This window comes from Rhinoderma darwinii, chromosome 10 (assembly GCF_050947455.1).
Source record: "Rhinoderma darwinii isolate aRhiDar2 chromosome 10, aRhiDar2.hap1, whole genome shotgun sequence".
Classification (NCBI taxonomy): domain Eukaryota; kingdom Metazoa; phylum Chordata; class Amphibia; order Anura; family Rhinodermatidae; genus Rhinoderma; species Rhinoderma darwinii.
Genome location: NC_134696.1, coordinates 103,413,092 through 103,432,143, shown reverse-complemented (window position 1 = coordinate 103,432,143; position 19,052 = coordinate 103,413,092). Strand labels below are relative to the sequence as shown.

Below are 19,052 nucleotides of genomic sequence, written 5' to 3'. Positions count from 1 at the left end.
TCTATGACATGAGGTTCCTATTGAATGACAGCAAGCAGAGATCTTAAACTGGAAGGAATTGATACTGAAGGTAGATTAGAAAATTGTATAACTTTACACAAATAATAAGTTTTATTTACTGAAACGGGAAGATGCCTTTAAGTGATGATATTCTGACTTCCAGGTGGCGCTGCAGGTTTTAGTTTTCATGTGATCACATCTCTGTTCTGTTACAGTGTAAAAGTGCAGAAAATCAGAGGAAGTGTCGCCGTAATCCCTGCGATCTAGAGTCCCTGGGCCACCTGTTACAGGAAGGTTACTACAACACAATAGTGAGTACTGAGCCGATCCAGCGCTGCACTGAACCCCCCTCCTCCTGTTCAATCTGTCAATTCTCCTACTTGTCTTCTCAGGCCACATTCAATGATGACTTGGTTTGGATTATCCAGCAAACCATGAGAAGCGGCAATTTAGATGAACATGGAGAAGCGGTGAAAACCTTGTACATCGAAGTAAGTGTAGAGCCGCATATGTGGTCACTCCCTTCGTTATAACGCTGATCTCTGATCAATGTCCCTCATCACTAGATCTCACTGTTACATCACATTACATTACTCATCCTGAGTTACATCCTGTATTATGCTCCAGAGCTGTACTCACTATTCTGCTGGTGGAGTCACTGTGTACATACATTACTTACCCTGTACTGATCCTGAGTTATATCCTGTATTATACTCCAGAGCTGCACTCACTATTCTGCTGGTGGAGTCACTGTGTACATACATTACTTATCCTGTACTGATCCTGAGTTACATCCTATATTATACTCCAGAGCTGCACTCACTATTCTGCTGGTGGAATCACTGTGTACATACATTACATTACTTATCCTGTACTGATCCTGAGATACATCCTGTATTATGCTCCAGAGCTGCACTCACTATTCTGCTGGTGGAGTCACTGTGTACATACATTACATTACTGATCCTGTACTGATCCTGAGTTACATTCTGTATTATACTCCAGAGCAGCACTCACTATTCTGCTGGTGGAGTCACTGTGTACATACATTACATTACTTATCCTGTACTGATCCTGAGTTACATCCTGTATTATGCTCCAGAGCTGCACTCACTATTCTGCTGGTGGAGTCACTGTGTATATACATTACATTACTTATCCTGTACTGATCCTGAGTTACATTCTGTATTATACTCCAGAGCAGCACTCACTATTCTGCTGGTGGAGTCACTGTGTACATACATTACATTACTTATCCTGTACTGATCCTGAGTTACATCCTGTATTATACTCCAGAGCTGTACTCACTATTCTGCTGGTGGAGTCACTGTGTACATACATTACATTACTTATCCTGTACTGATCCTGAGTTATATCCTGTATTATACTCCAGAGCTGCACTCACTATTCTGCTGGTGGAGTCACTGTGTACATACATTACTTATCCTGTACTGATCCTGAGTTACATCCTGTATTATACTCCAGAGCTGCACTCACTATTCTGCTGGTGGAGTCACTGTGTACATACATTACATTACTTATCCTGTACTGATCCTGAGTTATATCCTGTATTATACTCCAGAGCTGCGCTCACTATCTGCTGCGGGAGTCACTGTGTACATACATTACATTACTTATCCTGTACTGATCCTGAGTTACATCCTGTATTATACTCCAGAGCTGTACTCACTATTCTGCTGGTGGAGTCACTGTGTACATACATTACATTACTGATCCTGAGTTACATCCTGTATTATGCTCCAGAGCTGCACTCACTATTCTGCTGGTGGAGTCACTGTGTACATACATTACTTATCCTGTACTGATCCTGAGTTACATCCTGTATTATACTCCAGAGCTGCACTCACTATTCTGCTGGTGAAGTCACTGTGTACATACATTACATTACTTATCCTGTACTGATCCTGAGTTACATCCTGTATTATACTCCAGAGCTGCACTTACTATTCTGCTGGTGGAGTCACTGTGTACATACATTACATTACTTATCCTGTACTGATCCTGAGTTACATCCTGTATTATACTCCAGAGCTGCACTCACTATTCTGCTGGTGGAGTCACTGTGTACATACATTACTTACCCTGTACTGATCCTGAGTTACATCCTGTATTATACCCCAGAGCTGCACTCACTATTCTGCTGGTGGAGTCACTGTGTACATACATTACATTACTTATCCTGTACTGATCCTGAGTTACATCTTGTATTATACTCCAGAGCTGCACTCACTATTCTGCTGGTGGAGTCACTGTGTACATACATTACATTACTTATCCTGTATTATACTCCAGAGCTGCACTCACTATTCTGCTGGTGGAGTCACTGTGTACATACATTACATTACTTATCCTGTACTGATCCTGAGTTATATCCTGTATTATACTCCAGAGCTGCACTCGCTATTCTGCTGGTGGAGTCACTGTGTACATACATTACATTACTTATCCTGTACTGATCCTGAGCTACATCCTGTATTATACTCCAGAGCTGCACTCACTATTCTGCTGGTGGAGTCACTGTGTACATACATTACATTACTTATCCTGTACTGATCCTGAGTTATATCCTGTATTATACTCCAGAGCTGTACTCACTATTCTGCTGGTGGAGTCACTGTGTACATACATTACTTACCCTGTACTGATCCTGAGTTATATCCTGTATTATACTCCAGAGCTGCACTCACTATTCTGCTGGTGGAGTCACTGTGTACATACATTACTTATCCTGTACTGATCCTGAGTTACATCCTATATTATACTCCAGAGCTGCACTCACTATTCTGCTGGTGGAATCACTGTGTACATACATTACATTACTTATCCTGTACTGATCCTGAGATACATCCTGTATTATGCTCCAGAGCTGCACTCACTATTCTGCTGGTGGAGTCACTGTGTACATACATTACATTACTGATCCTGTACTGATCCTGAGTTACATTCTGTATTATACTCCAGAGCAGCACTCACTATTCTGCTGGTGGAGTCACTGTGTACATACATTACATTACTTATCCTGTACTGATCCTGAGTTACATCCTGTATTATGCTCCAGAGCTGCACTCACTATTCTGCTGGTGGAGTCACTGTGTATATACATTACATTACTTATCCTGTACTGATCCTGAGTTATATCCTGTATTATACTCCAGAGCTGCACTCACTATTCTGCTGGTGGAGTCACTGTGTACATACATTACTTATCCTGTACTGATCCTGAGTTACATCCTGTATTATACTCCAGAGCTGCACTCACTATTCTGCTGGTGGAGTCACTGTGTACATACATTACATTACTTATCCTGTACTGATCCTGAGTTATATCCTGTATTATACTCCAGAGCTGCGCTCACTATCTGCTGCGGGAGTCACTGTGTACATACATTACATTACTTATCCTGTACTGATCCTGAGTTACATCCTGTATTATACTCCAGAGCTGTACTCACTATTCTGCTGGTGGAGTCACTGTGTACATACATTACATTACTGATCCTGAGTTACATCCTGTATTATGCTCCAGAGCTGCACTCACTATTCTGCTGGTGGAGTCACTGTGTACATACATTACATTACTTATCCTGTACTGATCCTGAGTTATATCCTGTATTATACTCCAGAGCTGCACTCACTATTCTGCTGGTGGAGTCACTGTGTACATACATTACTTATCCTGTACTGATCCTGAGTTACATCCTGTATTATACTCCAGAGCTGCACTCACTATTCTGCTGGTGGAGTCACTGTGTACATACATTACATTACTTATCCTGTACTGATCCTGAGTTACATCTTGTATTATACTCCAGAGCTGCACTCACTATTCTGCTGGTGGAGTCACTGTGTACATACATTACATTACTTATCCTGTATTATACTCCAGAGCTGCACTCACTATTCTGCTGGTGGAGTCACTGTGTACATACATTACATTACTTATCCTGTACTGATCCTGAGTTATATCCTGTATTATACTCCAGAGCTGCACTCGCTATTCTGCTGGTGGAGTCACTGTGTACATACATTACATTACTTATCCTGTACTGATCCTGAGCTACATCCTGTATTATACTCCAGAGCTGCACTCACTATTCTGCTGGTGGAGTCACTGTGTACATACATTACATTACTTATCCTGTACTGATCCTGAGTTATATCCTGTATTATACTCCAGAGCTGCACTCACTATTCTGCTGGTGGAGTCACTGTGTACATTACATTACTTATCCTGTACTGATCCTGAGTTATATCCTGTATTATACTCCAGAGCTGCACTCACTATTCTGCTGGTGGAGTCACTGTGTACATTACATTACTTATCCTGTACTGATCCTGAGTTATATCCTATATTATACTCCAGAGCTGCACTCACTATTCTGCTGGTGGAGTCACTGTGTACATACATTACATTATTTATCCTGTACTGATCCTGAGCTACATCCTGTATTATACTCCAGAGCTACACTCACTATTCTGCTGGTGGGGTCACTGTGTACATACATTACATTACTTATCCTGTACTGATCCTGAGTTACATCCTGTATTATACTCCAGAGCTGCACTCACTATTCTGCTGTGGATGTAACTCAGGATAAGTACAGAAATCTATTTTCTCTTTGCAGTTGATGGAGAAATCTTTGAGTTGGTTTAATGTTGAAGACTCCAAATATTGGGAGAAAAATCACAAGTCTCTGAACAAGTAAGTTCCTACTGGGATGACGTCTCCGCTCTGGACAATCACTACCTGTTGGGCTGTGTTCACATCTGCTTCAGAGGCTGTTAGACTCACAATTCTGGAAAATCTTTTCTTGGACCCCCTGCATTGTGCCGTTCCTCTGTTATTCCTCCTAGAAATTTGCGTAAACGGCCAACCATATCCCTAGTATATTGCACTGTCTCCTCCGTCCTGCGGGGGAGCTGCGTACTGACATTCTCCTGATCTGTGTTGCAGCGGGCTCCTTCCTCACGCCGTGTTACCTCCCTATCCGGATCATTCTTACGCCCATTGGCGGGAGAGAGAAGATGGTGCCCAGTCAAGTAATAGAATCAAGCCGTACCCGATCTGCCCTCAGAAAGGTATCGGCACGTCGCCCACGGGGTTGGCATCTCTGCGGCTTCTTCTTCATGTTCTTTATATTTGTTTTTGCTCCTTTCAGTGAAGGCGGAAGTTGAGCCGGAGCTCGGGAGAGAGATGGAAAAGGACACCCGTCAGTGCGCGCTGTGTCTGAAGTACGGAGACGATGACCCGAAGGTAAACCCGCCGCGATCAGCTTCCCTTAACCCCTTCCCGACGTCCACCGTATATATACACGTCAGAGGATCGGTGGGGAGTGAAGAGCGGGCACACCATAGAAGGAGCGCTTCGGCTGCCGACATATCGCCGCTCATTTAACCCCTTAGACGCCGCGGTGAATAGCGAATACGGCATCTAAGCAGTTATAACGGGGGCAGCCGCCTGTGACATTGCGTTGCCCCCCATCCCCCCCCCCCCAAGGGTTGGCATTGCATCCTGGGGGTCTAATGAAAGCCCCCAGGTCTGCCCTCTTTGTACTCAGCGCTTCATATGAGACTGTCAGTTTATTAGTATTACAGTATATAGGGCAGGCGATCCAACGATCGCTGGTTCAAGTCCCCAAAGGGGACTAATAATAAAATAAAGAAGTTCTGGCTTTTGGAAGGTGAAAGTAAAAGTCCCTGATATCCGTTTTTTGGGACTCTTGTCAGTTTTCGGTTTCTAGGAAAGCTGGGTGTAATCCAATATGGCGGACATCACCTGGCTGAGATATACAGATCTACAGGGACTGGGGAAGAACCGCTACATAAGTAGGGAGAGGCGTGTTTCAGGCGTGTCACCCAGCTTTCCTGGAGTCCTGAATGGCTATGCTGGGAAAGCTGGGTTATGGACTGTCCAGCGGCTCCTCACCTCTTGGTCTCTACCCCCTAGGATGCTGGAAGACTTCTTTATATCGGCCAGAATGAATGGACCCACATCAACTGCGCCATCTGGTCGGCCGAGGTCTTCGAGGAGAATGACGGGTCCCTGAAGAACGTTCACGCCGCCGTGGCTCGAGGGCGGCAGCTGGTGAGGACTTTTTCTTCCCTTCTCTCGTGTCGACCCCCGTAATGAAAAGTTCCGCAAACACTTTGCCTTTCGATTCCTCATCATTTTCTAGATCTCTGCTTGCTGTCAGTGAATGGGAACGTCCATAGTTTGGGCCTGCTTACACAGCTGAACTTTTCGTTCCTCAATAATTTATTATGTTTTTACCTTAGACTGACGACTCCTTAAAGCGTCAGCTCTTGTTCTCACCCTAACACTTCTCTTTATTACCGGCAGCGTTGCGAGCACTGCATGAGGATCGGCGCCACGGTCGGCTGCTGCCTGTCCACCTGCCAAAGTAATTTCCACTTCATGTGCGCTCGAACCCGACGCTGCAGCTTTCAGGACGACAAGAAGATGTTCTGTCAGAAACACACGAATCAGCTGGACGGAACGGTGAGACCCTGGAACCCCCCCCAGCTAGTCCCTGCCGTATGTCCCCAGAGCCCCCCCATAAACCTGCACGCTCTGATTGGCTGCACATGTGAGCTCCTATAGGGACTGGATATAGGATTGAGCAGCGTCCGGTCCCTGTTACCCCTGAGGACAGTCCCCCTGTAGATGTTGGATACGTCTCCCCGCTCAGTATTGGGGCTTATTATTAGAACGTGCACTGACGCCGCTCTCCTGTATTCGTGCTCAGACGGTCGCCGCGGACGCCTTTGACGTGCTGCGCAGGGTCTACGTGGATTTCGACGGAATCAACTTTAGACGGAAGTTTCTTCAGGGTCTAGAACCGGAGAATATCCACATGATGATCGGTAAGAGACCGCGCCGGAGGAACAGTCCTTCGTCTTTTATGTTCTCCAGCACCTTGTACACCAGTCACATCCAGAGCTGCGGAGCGTCCTAGGAGCTCTGAGTTGCACAGAACTGAGCCGTTTCATCTAACTGAGAAGTGCAGATCAACCACAGTCCATGTCCGAGGGCTTAGAGGAGAAAGGTAAATGCAGCTCTGGATGTGACTGGAGTACAAGTGAAGATCTGTTAAGAAAAAAAAAAATAACTAAAATGTGCATGTAACGGTGCGGTGTATTTTATTAGAAATGTATAAGGACGTTACTACAGCTCAGTAACCTTTTATAGGGGATCCGTATGGAGAAAACATGCGGATGTTACGTAACATCGACACCAGGGGGCGCTATTGCCTGTGGATTTTAAAGCGATCCTCCAGTCCAAATAGGAAATGTGACTTTACATTGCAAATGTTTAGTCACCCACCGAGCCTGCTGCCCCCGCTCCTGACTCACCCGACCTCCCTACGGGTCCACAGTCTCAGATTTCCCTGTGCAGAGCTTCTCTGGTAGTCTGGGACACGCCCCCTCCACTGCTCTCTGATGGAGCAGCACTGATGACGTCATCAGTGCTGGTGGAGGGGTGGGGGCTGGAGGGTCGCTTTAGGGCACCTATCAGGATACAGAGACTGTTGTAGTATTTTTGTTAACTCTTTGATTTCCTTCCATCCCTTTTAAGGTTCTATGAAGATAGACACTCTGGGCATGCTGACAGATTTATCGGTTTCTGAAGGGAAGATTTACCCTGTTGGTTATCAGTAAGTATCCAGATATTGACTTATTCCATTCATCAATAGTTAAAGGAATTGTCCAGTTTAGAAGACCCATTTCCATACTCCTATTAGGTAATTCTGGGGTCATATCAGGGGGTCCTCTGTTCAGGGTCCTCATCTCTTGGTCAGAGTGGAGAGCGGTTACATAGAGCGTCTCTCTCTCTGGAGGACCCGTCCTGTCCTGTATTACGCAGACAACACATTGATATGAATGGACACTGTAATACTTCATTTCTCCTGTGGTGGCGCTGCAGGGAAACTGAACACTTACTGCCAGGTTCCTCCAGAGATCACAGCTGATCGCCGGGTGTACGGAGGGCTTGTCAGGGGATCTTTCCGACAAGTAGGGTTTGTCCAAAGTGGGGAGCGCCTTTTAAAAACGTTCATTTGTTTGTTTCTACCCATTGTCACCTCCTCGTTCCAGGTGTTCGCGCCTGTACTGGAGCACACTGGATGCCAGGCGGCGCTGCTGGTACAAATGCAGGGTTGTCGAGCATCGTCCAAAAGAGGGCGACCTACCCCCAGAAGGACTGGACGGTCCCGGTGACAACCAGACGATCGTTCACTGTCCAGGACCCGTCCCAGGTAACCACGGTGGGTCTTATCGCAATTCTGCTGACACACCAGCAGAGGGCAGCACTACAGCAGCTTCACATAGAGAGCACCTTTCTACCCTGGCCCGCTGCTTCCACCGGCTCTGATGGGGTTGTGTTCATTCTGTCCACAGCACAAACTTTATGTAAAGACACAATGTATGACTATATTGCCTGCCGCCTTCGCTGTGCCTGGCGCTGAGCTGCGCTACTTGGCACGGAGTGTAAACCATGAAGGTGACGCAGCCCCTTTCATTCTGCCGATCACACTTTAAACGGGTTGTACAGGATTAGAACATAGTGGATGCTTTCTTTCAGAAACAGCGCCACCACTGTACACAGGTTGTGTGTGGTATTGCAGCTCAGCCTCATTCACTTCAATAGGACAGAGCTGCAATACCAGATACAACACGTGGACAGGGGAGGCGCTGTTTCTGAACGATGACAGACGTGTTTTTCTAATCCTGTGCATACGTACGTGACCCCCTTAAGTGTTAATCTCAATGCATATGATGAAGATCCTGAATTAATTTTTTTCTTCTGCTCAGGTTCTGTTGCTGATAAAGTCACATCCAGTCCCCCCACTCCAGAAAGGACCGCCGCTTCTTGCCCACCCCCTTCAGAGCCCACTACCACAGCAGCCGCCCCCCGCTCCTTCAGCGGGGCACGGATGAAAAACCCAAACTTCTCTCCGTCCCGTCGGCCGCTAGGAGGCTCCTCCCGACCCCTTCCTTCGCCAGGTGAGCTCTGCTACATCCTGAATGAGCGGCGGATCTAGGAGGAGGCGGGATCTTCCTACTCTCGTCTTGTCCTTGCGGTAACTTTTTTTTATTTTCTCTCGTTTTCAGGTAGTCCGGTGTCTTCCCCCATATCACACCACATCCTAACCGTCAGCGATCCTGAGGTGACGCCTCTACGCCGATCCCGACGACCACCGGTTCATTCACCAAGAACCAATCGCCAGCCTTCTACGCAGCGGTCCAGTCCACCCCCACCCAACTCTTCTTTGCCGGTCACTCGCCGGTCGTCTGCTGAGAACGGGACCCCGATGCAGCTGTTGTGCGACGCGGCGGCGTTAGATGACGGGTTGGTCGCCGGGGTTCAGCTCATTGTGGGCTCGGAGGCTCCGGCGGATGAATTTGTGGGGGGCAGCAGCTCGGAGGAGGAAGCAGAGGAGCAGTACTACGGGCTGACGCGGACGGTGGTCTCCCACGAACCTTTGAGCCCGCTGCTGTCCACTGTAACGTCCGGACGAATCGAACAGCTTGACGGCATCCACGACGGTACCGATAACGAGGACACGTCCCAAAGCCACAATGGACCCCTGGGTAGCGGTAAAACCCCCTCCCACCTGCCGTCTGAGATAGTGGAGTTTGTGTTAAGGGCGGCCGGGGTCTCTGGGGCGGCAGCGCAGGCTCAGGGGCAGCGGGAGACGTCTTCTGCAGCCGCCACCAGCTCTTCCGTCATCCAGAACGGCGTTGCCCCTCCCCCGCTGTCTAACGGCACCAACTGTGTCACTCAGGGACCGCCGCCGCTCAGGGACCCGCCGCAAGTGCAGAGGGTGTGTCGTCCGCTGATGGCCATGCCCTCCAATCGCCCCCCCGAGCCTGCGGCGTTCACGCTGGGCCACTCGGGATCAAACATTTTTTTAGTCAACAAACAAACGGGGCAAGTAATTATTAATGTGCAGGGACCGGACCTGGCCGGAAATCCGTCACCGCTGCAGGACGCCTCGATGTCGGACTCTCTTCCATTCGCACGGGTTGCCCCCGCAAGGACCAGTAAAGTGGCCCCTAAATTACCCAACAAAGTTCCCATCCCTTGTCTTCCTCATACTACTGCAGCGAAGCTTCCCCCTCCGGTGCAGGCCCCCAACCAAAACCTTGGGGCGGTTTTGATACAGACTGCCCCCTCAGCCTCGTCGGGATGGACGTTCCGTGTCCTGCCAATGCTAAACGTGGTGCAAGGGACCGGGCAGCTGACTCTGGGGGCGCAGGCGCTGATGACCCCAACAATCGCCGGCATCCCTCAGGCGTGTCTTTTGCAGGGTCTCTCTGTGAATACAGGACTGCTCAGTGTCGCCCCTAGTGCTGCCCTGACTCAGGCGCAACTACAACTGCCCCTCATACAGCCTGCCCCCCCCAAACCGCTCCCGGTACAGTCTGTCTGCATGAAGAGACCCTGCAGCGACGCCGCCAGCAATTCTTCCATCAAGAAAATAAAACTGGACTCGTCCGATAAACTGGAAATGCCGGACCCGCGGAGCTCAACGCAGCCTGTGGCGCTGAATAATAATTGTACGTCGCAGAAGATGACGAGCACCAGGTACGAGGATCCGAAAGATTTACACCATATAATGTACAAACACCAATTATAAGATTACACCGCGCCGTCACTGTATATACAATACTGCATTATACTCCAGAGCTGCACTCACTATTCTGCTGGTGGAGTCACTGTATACATACATTACATTACTTATCCTGTACTGATCCTGAGTTACATCCTGTATTATACTCCAGAGCTGCACTCACTATTCTGCTGGTGGAGTCACTGTGTACATACATTACTTATCCTGTACTGATCCTGAGTTACATCCTGTATTATACTCCAGAGCTGCACTCACTATTCTGCTGGTGGAGTCATTGTGTACATACATTACATTACTTATCCTGTACTGATCCTGAGTTATATCCTGTATTATACTCCAGAGCTGCACTCACTATTCTGCTGGTGGAGTCACTGTGTACATACATTACATTACTTATCCTGTACTGATACTGAGTTACATCCTGTATATTACTCCAGAGCTGCACTCACTATTCTGCTGGTGGAGACACTGTGTACATACATTACATTACTTATCCTGTACTGATCCTGAGTTACATCCTGTATTATACTCCAGAGCTGCACTCACTATTCTGCTGGTGGAGTCATTGTGTACATACATTACATTACTTATCCCGTACTGATCCCGAGTTACATCCTGTATTATACTCCTGAGTTATATCCTGTATTATACTCCAGAGCTGCACTCACTATTCTGCTAGTGGAGTCACTGTGTACATACATTACATTACTTATCCTGTACTGATCCTGAGTTACATCCTGTATTATACTCCAGAGCTGCACTCACTATTCTGCTGGTGGAGTCACTGTGTACATACATTACATTACTTATCCTGTACTGATCCTGAGTTATAGCCTGTATTATACTCCAGAGCTGCACTCACTATTCTGCTGGTGGAGTCACTGTGTACATACATTACATTACTTATCCTGTACTGATCCTGAGTTACATCCTGTATTATACTCCAGAGCTGCACTCACTATTCTGCTGGTGGAGTCACTGTATACATACATTACTTATCCTGTACTGATCCTGAGTTATAGCCTGTATTATACTCCAGAGCTGCACTCACTATTCTGCTGGTGGAGTCACTGTGTACATACATTACTTATCCTGTACTGATCCTGAGTTACATCCTGTATTATACTCCAGAGCTGCACTCACTATTCTGCTGGTGGAGTCATTGTGTACATACATTACATTACTTATCCCGTACTGATCCCGAGTTACATCCTGTATTATACTCCAGAGCTGCACTCACTATTCTGCTGGTGGAGTCACTGTGTACATACATTACATTACTTATCCTGTACTGATCCTGAGTAACGTCCTGTATTATACTCCTGAGCTGCACTCACTATTCTGCTGGTGGAGACACTGTGTACATACATTACTTATCCTGTACTGATCCTGAGTTACGTTCTGTATTATACTCCAGAGCTGCACTCACTATTCTGCTGGTGGAGACACTGTGTACATACATTACTTATCCTGTACTGATCCTGAGTTACGTTCTGTATTATACTCCAGAGCTGCACTCCCTATTCTGCTGGTGGACTCACTGTGTACATACATTACATTACTTATCCTGTACTGATCCTGAGTTACATCCTGTATTGTACTCCAGAGCTGTACTCACTATTCTGCTAGTGGAGTCACTGTGTACATACATTACATTACTTATCCTGTACTGATCCTGAGTTACATCCTGTATTGTACTCCAGAGCTGTACTCACTATTCTGCTAGTGGAGTCACTGTGTACATACATTACATTACTTATCCTGTACTGATCCTGAGTTACATCCGGTATTATACTCCAGAGCTGCACTCACTATTCTGCTGGTGGAGTCACTGTGTACATACAGTACATTACTTATCCTGTACTGATCCTGAGTTACATCCTGTATTATGCTCCAGAGCTGCACTCACTATTCTGCTGGTGGAGTCACTGTGTACATACATTACATTACTTATCCTGTACTGATCCTGAGTTATATCCTGTATTATAACTCAGAGCTGCACTCACTATTCTGCTGGTGGAGTCACTGTGTACATACATTACATTACTTATCCTGTACTGATCCTGAGTTATATCCTGTATTATACTCCAGAGCTGCACTCACTATTCTGCTGGTGGAGTCACTGTGTACATACATTACATTACTTATCCTGTACTGATCCTGAGTTACATCCTGTATTATACTCCAGAGCTGCACTCACTATTCTGCTGATGGAGTCACTGTGTACATACATTACATTACTTATCCTGTACTGATCCTGAGTTATATCCTGTATTATACTCCAGAGCTGCACTCACTATTCTGCTGATGGAGTCACTGTGTACATACATTACATTACTTATCCTGTACTGATCCTGAGTTATATCCTGTATTATACTCCAGAGCTGCACTCACTATTCTGCTGGTGGAGTCACTGTGTACATACATTACATTACTTATCCTGTACTGATCCTGAGTTATATCCTGTATTATACTCCAGAGCTGCACTAACTATTCTGCTGGTGGAGTCACTGTGTACATACATTACATTACTTATCCTGTACTGATCCTGAGTTACATCCTGTATTATACTCCAGAGCTGCACTCACTATTCTGCTGATGGAGTCACTGTGTACATACATTACATTACTTATCCTGTACTGATCCTGAGTTATATCCTGTATTATACTCCAGAGCTGCCCTCACTATTCTGCTGGTGGAGTCACTGTGTACATACATTATATTATCCTGTACTGATCCTGAGTTACATCCTGTATTATACTCCAGAGCTGCACTCCCTATTCTGCTGGTGGAGTCACTGTGTACATACATTACATTACTTATCCTGTACTGATCCTGAGTTACGTTCTGTATTATACTCTAGAGCTGCACTCACTATTCTGCTGGTGGAGTCACTGTGTACATACATTATATTATCCTGTACTGATCCTGAGTTACATCCTGTATTATACTCCAGAGCTGCGGTCACTATTCTGCTGGTGGAGTCACTGTGTACGTACATTACATTACTTATCCTGTACTGATCCTGAGTTACATCCTGTATTATACTCCAGAGCTGCACTCACTATTCTGCTGGTGGAGTCACTGTGTACATACATTACATTACTTATCCTGTACTGATCCTGAGTTACATCCTGTATTATACTCCAGAGCTGCACTCACTATTCTGCTGGTGGAGTCCCTGTGTACATACATTACTTATCCTGTACTGATCCTGAGTTACATCCTGTATTATACTCCAGAGCTGCACTCACTATTCCGCTGGTGGAGTCCCTGTGTACATACATTACTTATCCTGTACTGATCCTGAGTTACATCCTGTATTATACTCCAGAGCTGCACTCACTATTCTGCTGGTGGAGTCGCAGTGTACATACATTACATTACTTATCCTGTACTGATCCTGAGTTACATCCTGTATTATACTCCAGAGCTGCACTCACTATTCTGCTGGTGGAGTCACTGTGTACATACATTACATTACTTATCCTGTACTGATCCTGAGTTACATCCTGTATTATACTCCAGAGCTGCACTCACTATTCTGCTGGTGGAGTCGCAGTGTACACTTCTCTGATGTAGGACGGATTATTTGCTCCTCTACATTCTGGGATTTCGGTTGTTTTATAAGAAGTTTATAATTCCTGATCATGTGATTTTGTGTTTTACGGTTTCTCACAATTTTCCAGATCTACCCACCATGCACTAGTCCTGCTCACACGGCTGAGGGTTTGTTATGTATCCGTGTAGGTCAGAGCTATCAGTCTTGACCCGGCTTGGGATACATTGTAACAAACCCTTCAGCTGTGTGAGAAGGTAAATGAGATCTCGCATTTGCTTTGTTGTCACGTGTTTGTATTTACTGCTGACTCTATTACAGAATAAAACGGGTGAGCAGGATGAGGGAGCCGGCGGTCCAGGAGAGTTTGGACCTCATCTTGATAGATGATGAGGATCCGAGTGTGAACATGAACGGGTGAGTCCTGACTCTTGCGGATGACACGGGGCCGACTCTGTGCTCATGTTTCATCAAGGAAGGGGCGCCGGGGCCGGTTAGGTGGAATGGGCGTAGTAGCTGGTCTGGCTGGATGGGTGCCGGAGCTGGTTTTGGGTTAGGGGCATCGGTTTGACGGGAGGGGCGCTCGTGGCTGGTTTTGGGTGAAGGGCGTCTGTTTGGCGGGAGGGGCTCTGGAGCCGGTTTTGGGTGAGGGGCTTCGGGGACGGTTTGGTGGGAGGGGCGCTGGTTTGGCTGGATGCGCACAGGAGCCGGTTTTGGCTGAAGGGCGTTGGTTTGGCAGGTGGGGTGCCAGGGACGGTTTTGGGAGAAGCACCGGTTTGGCTGGATGGGCGCCGGAGCCTCTCTTGGGTTAGGGGCGTCAGTTTGACAGGAGGGGCGCCCGGGGCGTCGGTTTGGTGGGAGGGGCGCCGGAGCCGGTTTTGGGTGAGGGGCGTTGGTTTGGCGGGAGGGTCTCCGGGGCTGGTTTGGCAGGAGGGGCGCCGGGGCCGGTTTTGGGTGAGGGGCGCCGGGGCCGGTTTTGGGTGAGGAGCGCCGGGGCCGGTTTTGGGTGAGGGCGCCGGGGCGGTTTGGCTGCATTTTAAATGTTTTTTTCTATCTTGTTTTTTTAGGCTTCATTTGGATCTCACAGTCGATGTGAAAACCGAATATCCAGCAGCCGAGTCGGCCAAAGAATCCCCCGGCTCAGAACCCGCTCCAGGTAATGGGGAACCCGCGCCCCTTGTACCCGCCGTCTTTACATCATTCTCGTTTATTGTTGTTAAATCTCATCCGCTGTTTCTAGGAAAGCTGGAACACCCCCCATCCCCCACCTCCGCCTGCAGACGTGATACTCAGGAGCCTGGGAAAGCTGGGTGGCGGTCCATGTGATTTGTCACCCGGCTTTCCCACATCAGCCGTGACTCACTGACATTTTCTCGGGTGTTTTATCTTTTCAGATTTCTCTCCCAACTTTGACGACTTTGAGGACCGTTTTCTGGAACAAAAGGAAAACCTGTTACCGCGGAGAGGCAGCGCCCACCTGCGCTTCGAAATAATCAGCGAGGACGGATTCTACACCCAGTCCGACAGCGCAGAAGGTCCGAGCTCATCCAGACCGCTGCCCTTTCTAAAAGGGTCCCAATAATAAGCCCGGGGGGGGGGGGATGTCGGTCCTGGTTGGGGACCCCCCTCTATTAACGCCGCTCCGGATATGTCCATAGAGGTCCCTTATATGGGGCGTCCTGTGTGGCGTCTATTCACGGACTACAGGCCTCTATAAATTGTGCTGACAGGGCGGTTGTCGATCTCTTCGCCCCCATTGCGAGAATAGCGCCGGCGGCGTCCCGGCCGGTCAGGATTTGCGTTTTCACGTTTGTCTTCCTCCCGTTTTAGGTGCATGGAGAACGGTGGTTGAAAAGGTGCAGGAGGCGCGAGGTGTCGGGAGGCTCAGACAATTGTCCTTCTCAGGTGAGTGGCGGATTGCTGGGGGAGGGGGGAGGGGGTGTCCTCTGTGTATTAAGCTTTCCTGTCCCCTCCCCCACAGGCCTGAGTGGATCGAGGATGCTGGGAGTTCTGCACGACGCTGTCCTCTTCCTCCTGGAGCAGCTGATGGGCACCGAGCGCTGCCGCGGGTATAAGTTTCTGTTTCACCCGCAGGAGGTGGAGGAGGAAGAGCTGCTGATCAATCCGTCCGGCTGCGGCCGTAGTGAGTTCTACGTCAGGTGGGTGCGAGCGCCGCTGATCTCCCTTAGTCCATGGAAATTTTTTGGGGGGATTTTTTGACATTTTGTATTTATTTTTTTGCAGGAAATCCACCTTTGACATGTTCAATTTCCTGGCGTCCCAGCACCGCACCCTGCCGGATCTGTGCGTGTACGAGGAAGAGGAGGAGGAGGTGCAGCTGAAATCCACCAGGTATTCTAAGGCCCTGTTCACACGGCAGGTATTTTGGCGCGTTTTACGCACCAAAATCCCTGTCAAAAGTAGTTTCAGCTTCACATTCAAATTTAATGTGAAGCGTCTTAAAGCGACGGTACATGAACACCTTTTGGCGCTGTATTTTCAGACGAGCGACCAGTCTGGATCTCCCCATGGCCATGAGGTTCCGGCACCTGAAGAAGACGTCCAAAGAAGCGGTGGGGGTCTACAGGTAAGTGACGCTTTGTCTGGTCTACGGGCTGCCATGTTGGCGCGTCGCGTCTTCACGCTCTCCCGTCTCCTCCTCCAGGTCGGCCATTCACGGCAGGGGGCTGTTTTGCAAAAGGAACATTGATGTGGGTGAAATGGTCATCGAGTACTCGGGTATCGTGATCCGCGCTGTGCTGACCGACAAGAGGGAGAAATATTACGACAGCAAGGTGCGTGCCTTCCCCTTTAAATAGTGGCAACAAGGCCACTTTCATACCCAGCTTTCCTACACTCCTGAATGGTAGACAGAGGTTGCTGTGGTGCTTTTTAATCCGACTGGGAAAGATGGGTGACTGGAAGCAGTAATGCCGTCGTCCTAGGTTACCCAGCTTTCTCAGGTACAGATAAAATGAAGAAATGCCGGAGTAGAAGAGGTCGTGCAGAATTATAAAAACATGGCCGCTTGGTATTGCAGCTCCGTTCTATTGAAATGAATGGGGCTGATCTGCAATACCACACACAACCTGTGGAGAGGGGTGGCGCTGTTTCTGGAAGAAGCCGTGTTTTTCTAATCCGCTTACTTGTCAGACGACGACTGTAGGATTTCTGGCGCTGCTCAGTTTGTAATAAAAAGTTCTGCAACGTCCTGATACGGGAACGTTCTTGTTTTACATCTCAGCCGGAAGCTTGTCCTGACCTGATGCTTCTTACAGCTGAGTGTTTGTTACAATGTATCAGTGTAGGTGAAAGTTACCAGGCTGGAGGTGATTTGTAGTATTGAAGAACTGAGTGTTTTCAGCCACTGGATATAAATAAGAATGTTTCCATCCACTGACAGCAAGCAGTGATCTTGAAAATGGATATGAATGGAAACCGTCGTTTCGTTAACTATTGCATCGACTTTATTCCAGGGCATCGGTTGTTACATGTTCCGCATTGACGACTTTGACGTGGTGGACGCTACGATGCACGGCAACGCGGCGCGGTTCATCAACCATTCGTGCGAGCCCAACTGCTACTCCAGGGTCATCCACGTGGAAGGGCAGAAACACATCGTCATCTTCGCCCTCCGCTGCATTTACCGTGGCGAGGAGCTGACCTACGACTACAAGTTCCCCATCGAGGACGCCAGCAACAAGCTGCCCTGCAACTGCGGTGCCAAGAAGTGTCGCCGGTTCCTGAACTGAACGCCGCCGGCCGCGGAGGTGCTGGCACTTCCCATGGCGGACGCACCAAGCCTCCCTGACCGGGATGAGAAGGATCAACGCCGCTTCTCTGGGCAGGCGGCTGCACATACAACATGGAGGCTCGGCGCAGGGGAGAGCGTCGCCGGAAACCGCACTTTACCCTCTGTCCTGCCGTCCTCCGCCGCAGGGCCGGTCCTCTCCTTCCTCTCAGGGTCCGCGCTCTCTCTCTCTCTCTCTCGTTGTTTTCCTCTCCCTTGCTGCTACTTCCCGGTTCTTATTTGCCCCCTCCCCACCGCGTGCGGTTTTTCATGGCCGCGCTCGGAACGTGTACACCAACGAGGCCAATAGGGGGCGCTGTAGTAAGGCTAGGATGATGACGATCTCTTTTTAACCAGTGCTTTTTCACTCCCATAGGAAACCTGATCCAAATGTTGGGGAGCAAAGAAATAAAAAAAAGTACTTTTTTGGGGGTGACAATCATTTTAATCTTGCTGCTAATGACCTTCCCAGACCTGCAAGGGTTAACTACCCCGCCCCCGATCCCTTTCATCCTTTTTTTTTTTTTCTCGCGGTGCGATCGGACTCCATTAACCTTTTTCCTATAAAATTTTTCTTCCCTTTTTTTTTTTTTTTTTCTTCTGTTTTTCACTTTTTGTGTTTTCCCTCCGAGGGAACGAGCGGCGAGCGCGACGCAGGAACAACAAATAAGTGGACGGCGCCGGGAGGATAGAATGTAAATAATTGTATAAAGATTTGTATGGACGTTGTTTTTTCTATGCACTTTTTTTATTTAAGGACTTGCTGGAGAATAAGGATTCATGTTTCACCTGTTTAGCATTTTAAATAAAAGGAACGTTTTGCCATCTCGGTGCTCTGGAGAATTAGCGGGGGAGGGGTGACCTGCTGCGGCAGCCTGTCTCTTTAAATCTGTCTTCATTGCACCCTGTCTGTTTATTTAGGGGTGCCCATCAATGCTCCCTCTACATTGTGCGCGGGCAGTTGGGGGCCCGGCCCTGTTCCCTCTCATAGTGAAGGGGCTTGATTAGAAAAACATTGCTGCTTTTTTTATTTTTTCAAAGACAGTGC

General features: G+C 48.0%; 1 protein-coding gene across 1 annotated transcript in view; it reads left to right on the top strand.

Annotated features, from left to right (window-relative positions):
* Nucleotides 1-18,829, top strand: part of KMT2B (lysine methyltransferase 2B) — a 20,845-nt gene extending 2,016 nt beyond the window's left edge. Inside the window, exons 2-22 of the mRNA XM_075840925.1 lie at nt 216-311; nt 393-491; nt 4,647-4,723; nt 4,976-5,100; nt 5,181-5,275; nt 5,969-6,106; nt 6,362-6,520; nt 6,768-6,885; nt 7,598-7,676; nt 8,116-8,276; nt 8,833-9,024; nt 9,133-10,609; nt 14,536-14,631; nt 15,282-15,370; nt 15,609-15,749; nt 16,045-16,119; nt 16,196-16,373; nt 16,459-16,566; nt 16,718-16,801; nt 16,880-17,009; nt 17,691-18,829. Coding sequence (XP_075697040.1) covers nt 216-311; nt 393-491; nt 4,647-4,723; nt 4,976-5,100; nt 5,181-5,275; nt 5,969-6,106; nt 6,362-6,520; nt 6,768-6,885; nt 7,598-7,676; nt 8,116-8,276; nt 8,833-9,024; nt 9,133-10,609; nt 14,536-14,631; nt 15,282-15,370; nt 15,609-15,749; nt 16,045-16,119; nt 16,196-16,373; nt 16,459-16,566; nt 16,718-16,801; nt 16,880-17,009; nt 17,691-17,966 — 3,993 coding nt within the window. The 3' untranslated portion in view covers nt 17,967-18,829. The remainder of the gene's footprint in view (nt 1-215; nt 312-392; nt 492-4,646; nt 4,724-4,975; nt 5,101-5,180; nt 5,276-5,968; nt 6,107-6,361; nt 6,521-6,767; nt 6,886-7,597; nt 7,677-8,115; nt 8,277-8,832; nt 9,025-9,132; nt 10,610-14,535; nt 14,632-15,281; nt 15,371-15,608; nt 15,750-16,044; nt 16,120-16,195; nt 16,374-16,458; nt 16,567-16,717; nt 16,802-16,879; nt 17,010-17,690) is intronic.
* Nucleotides 18,830-19,052: the final 223 nt, after the last annotated feature.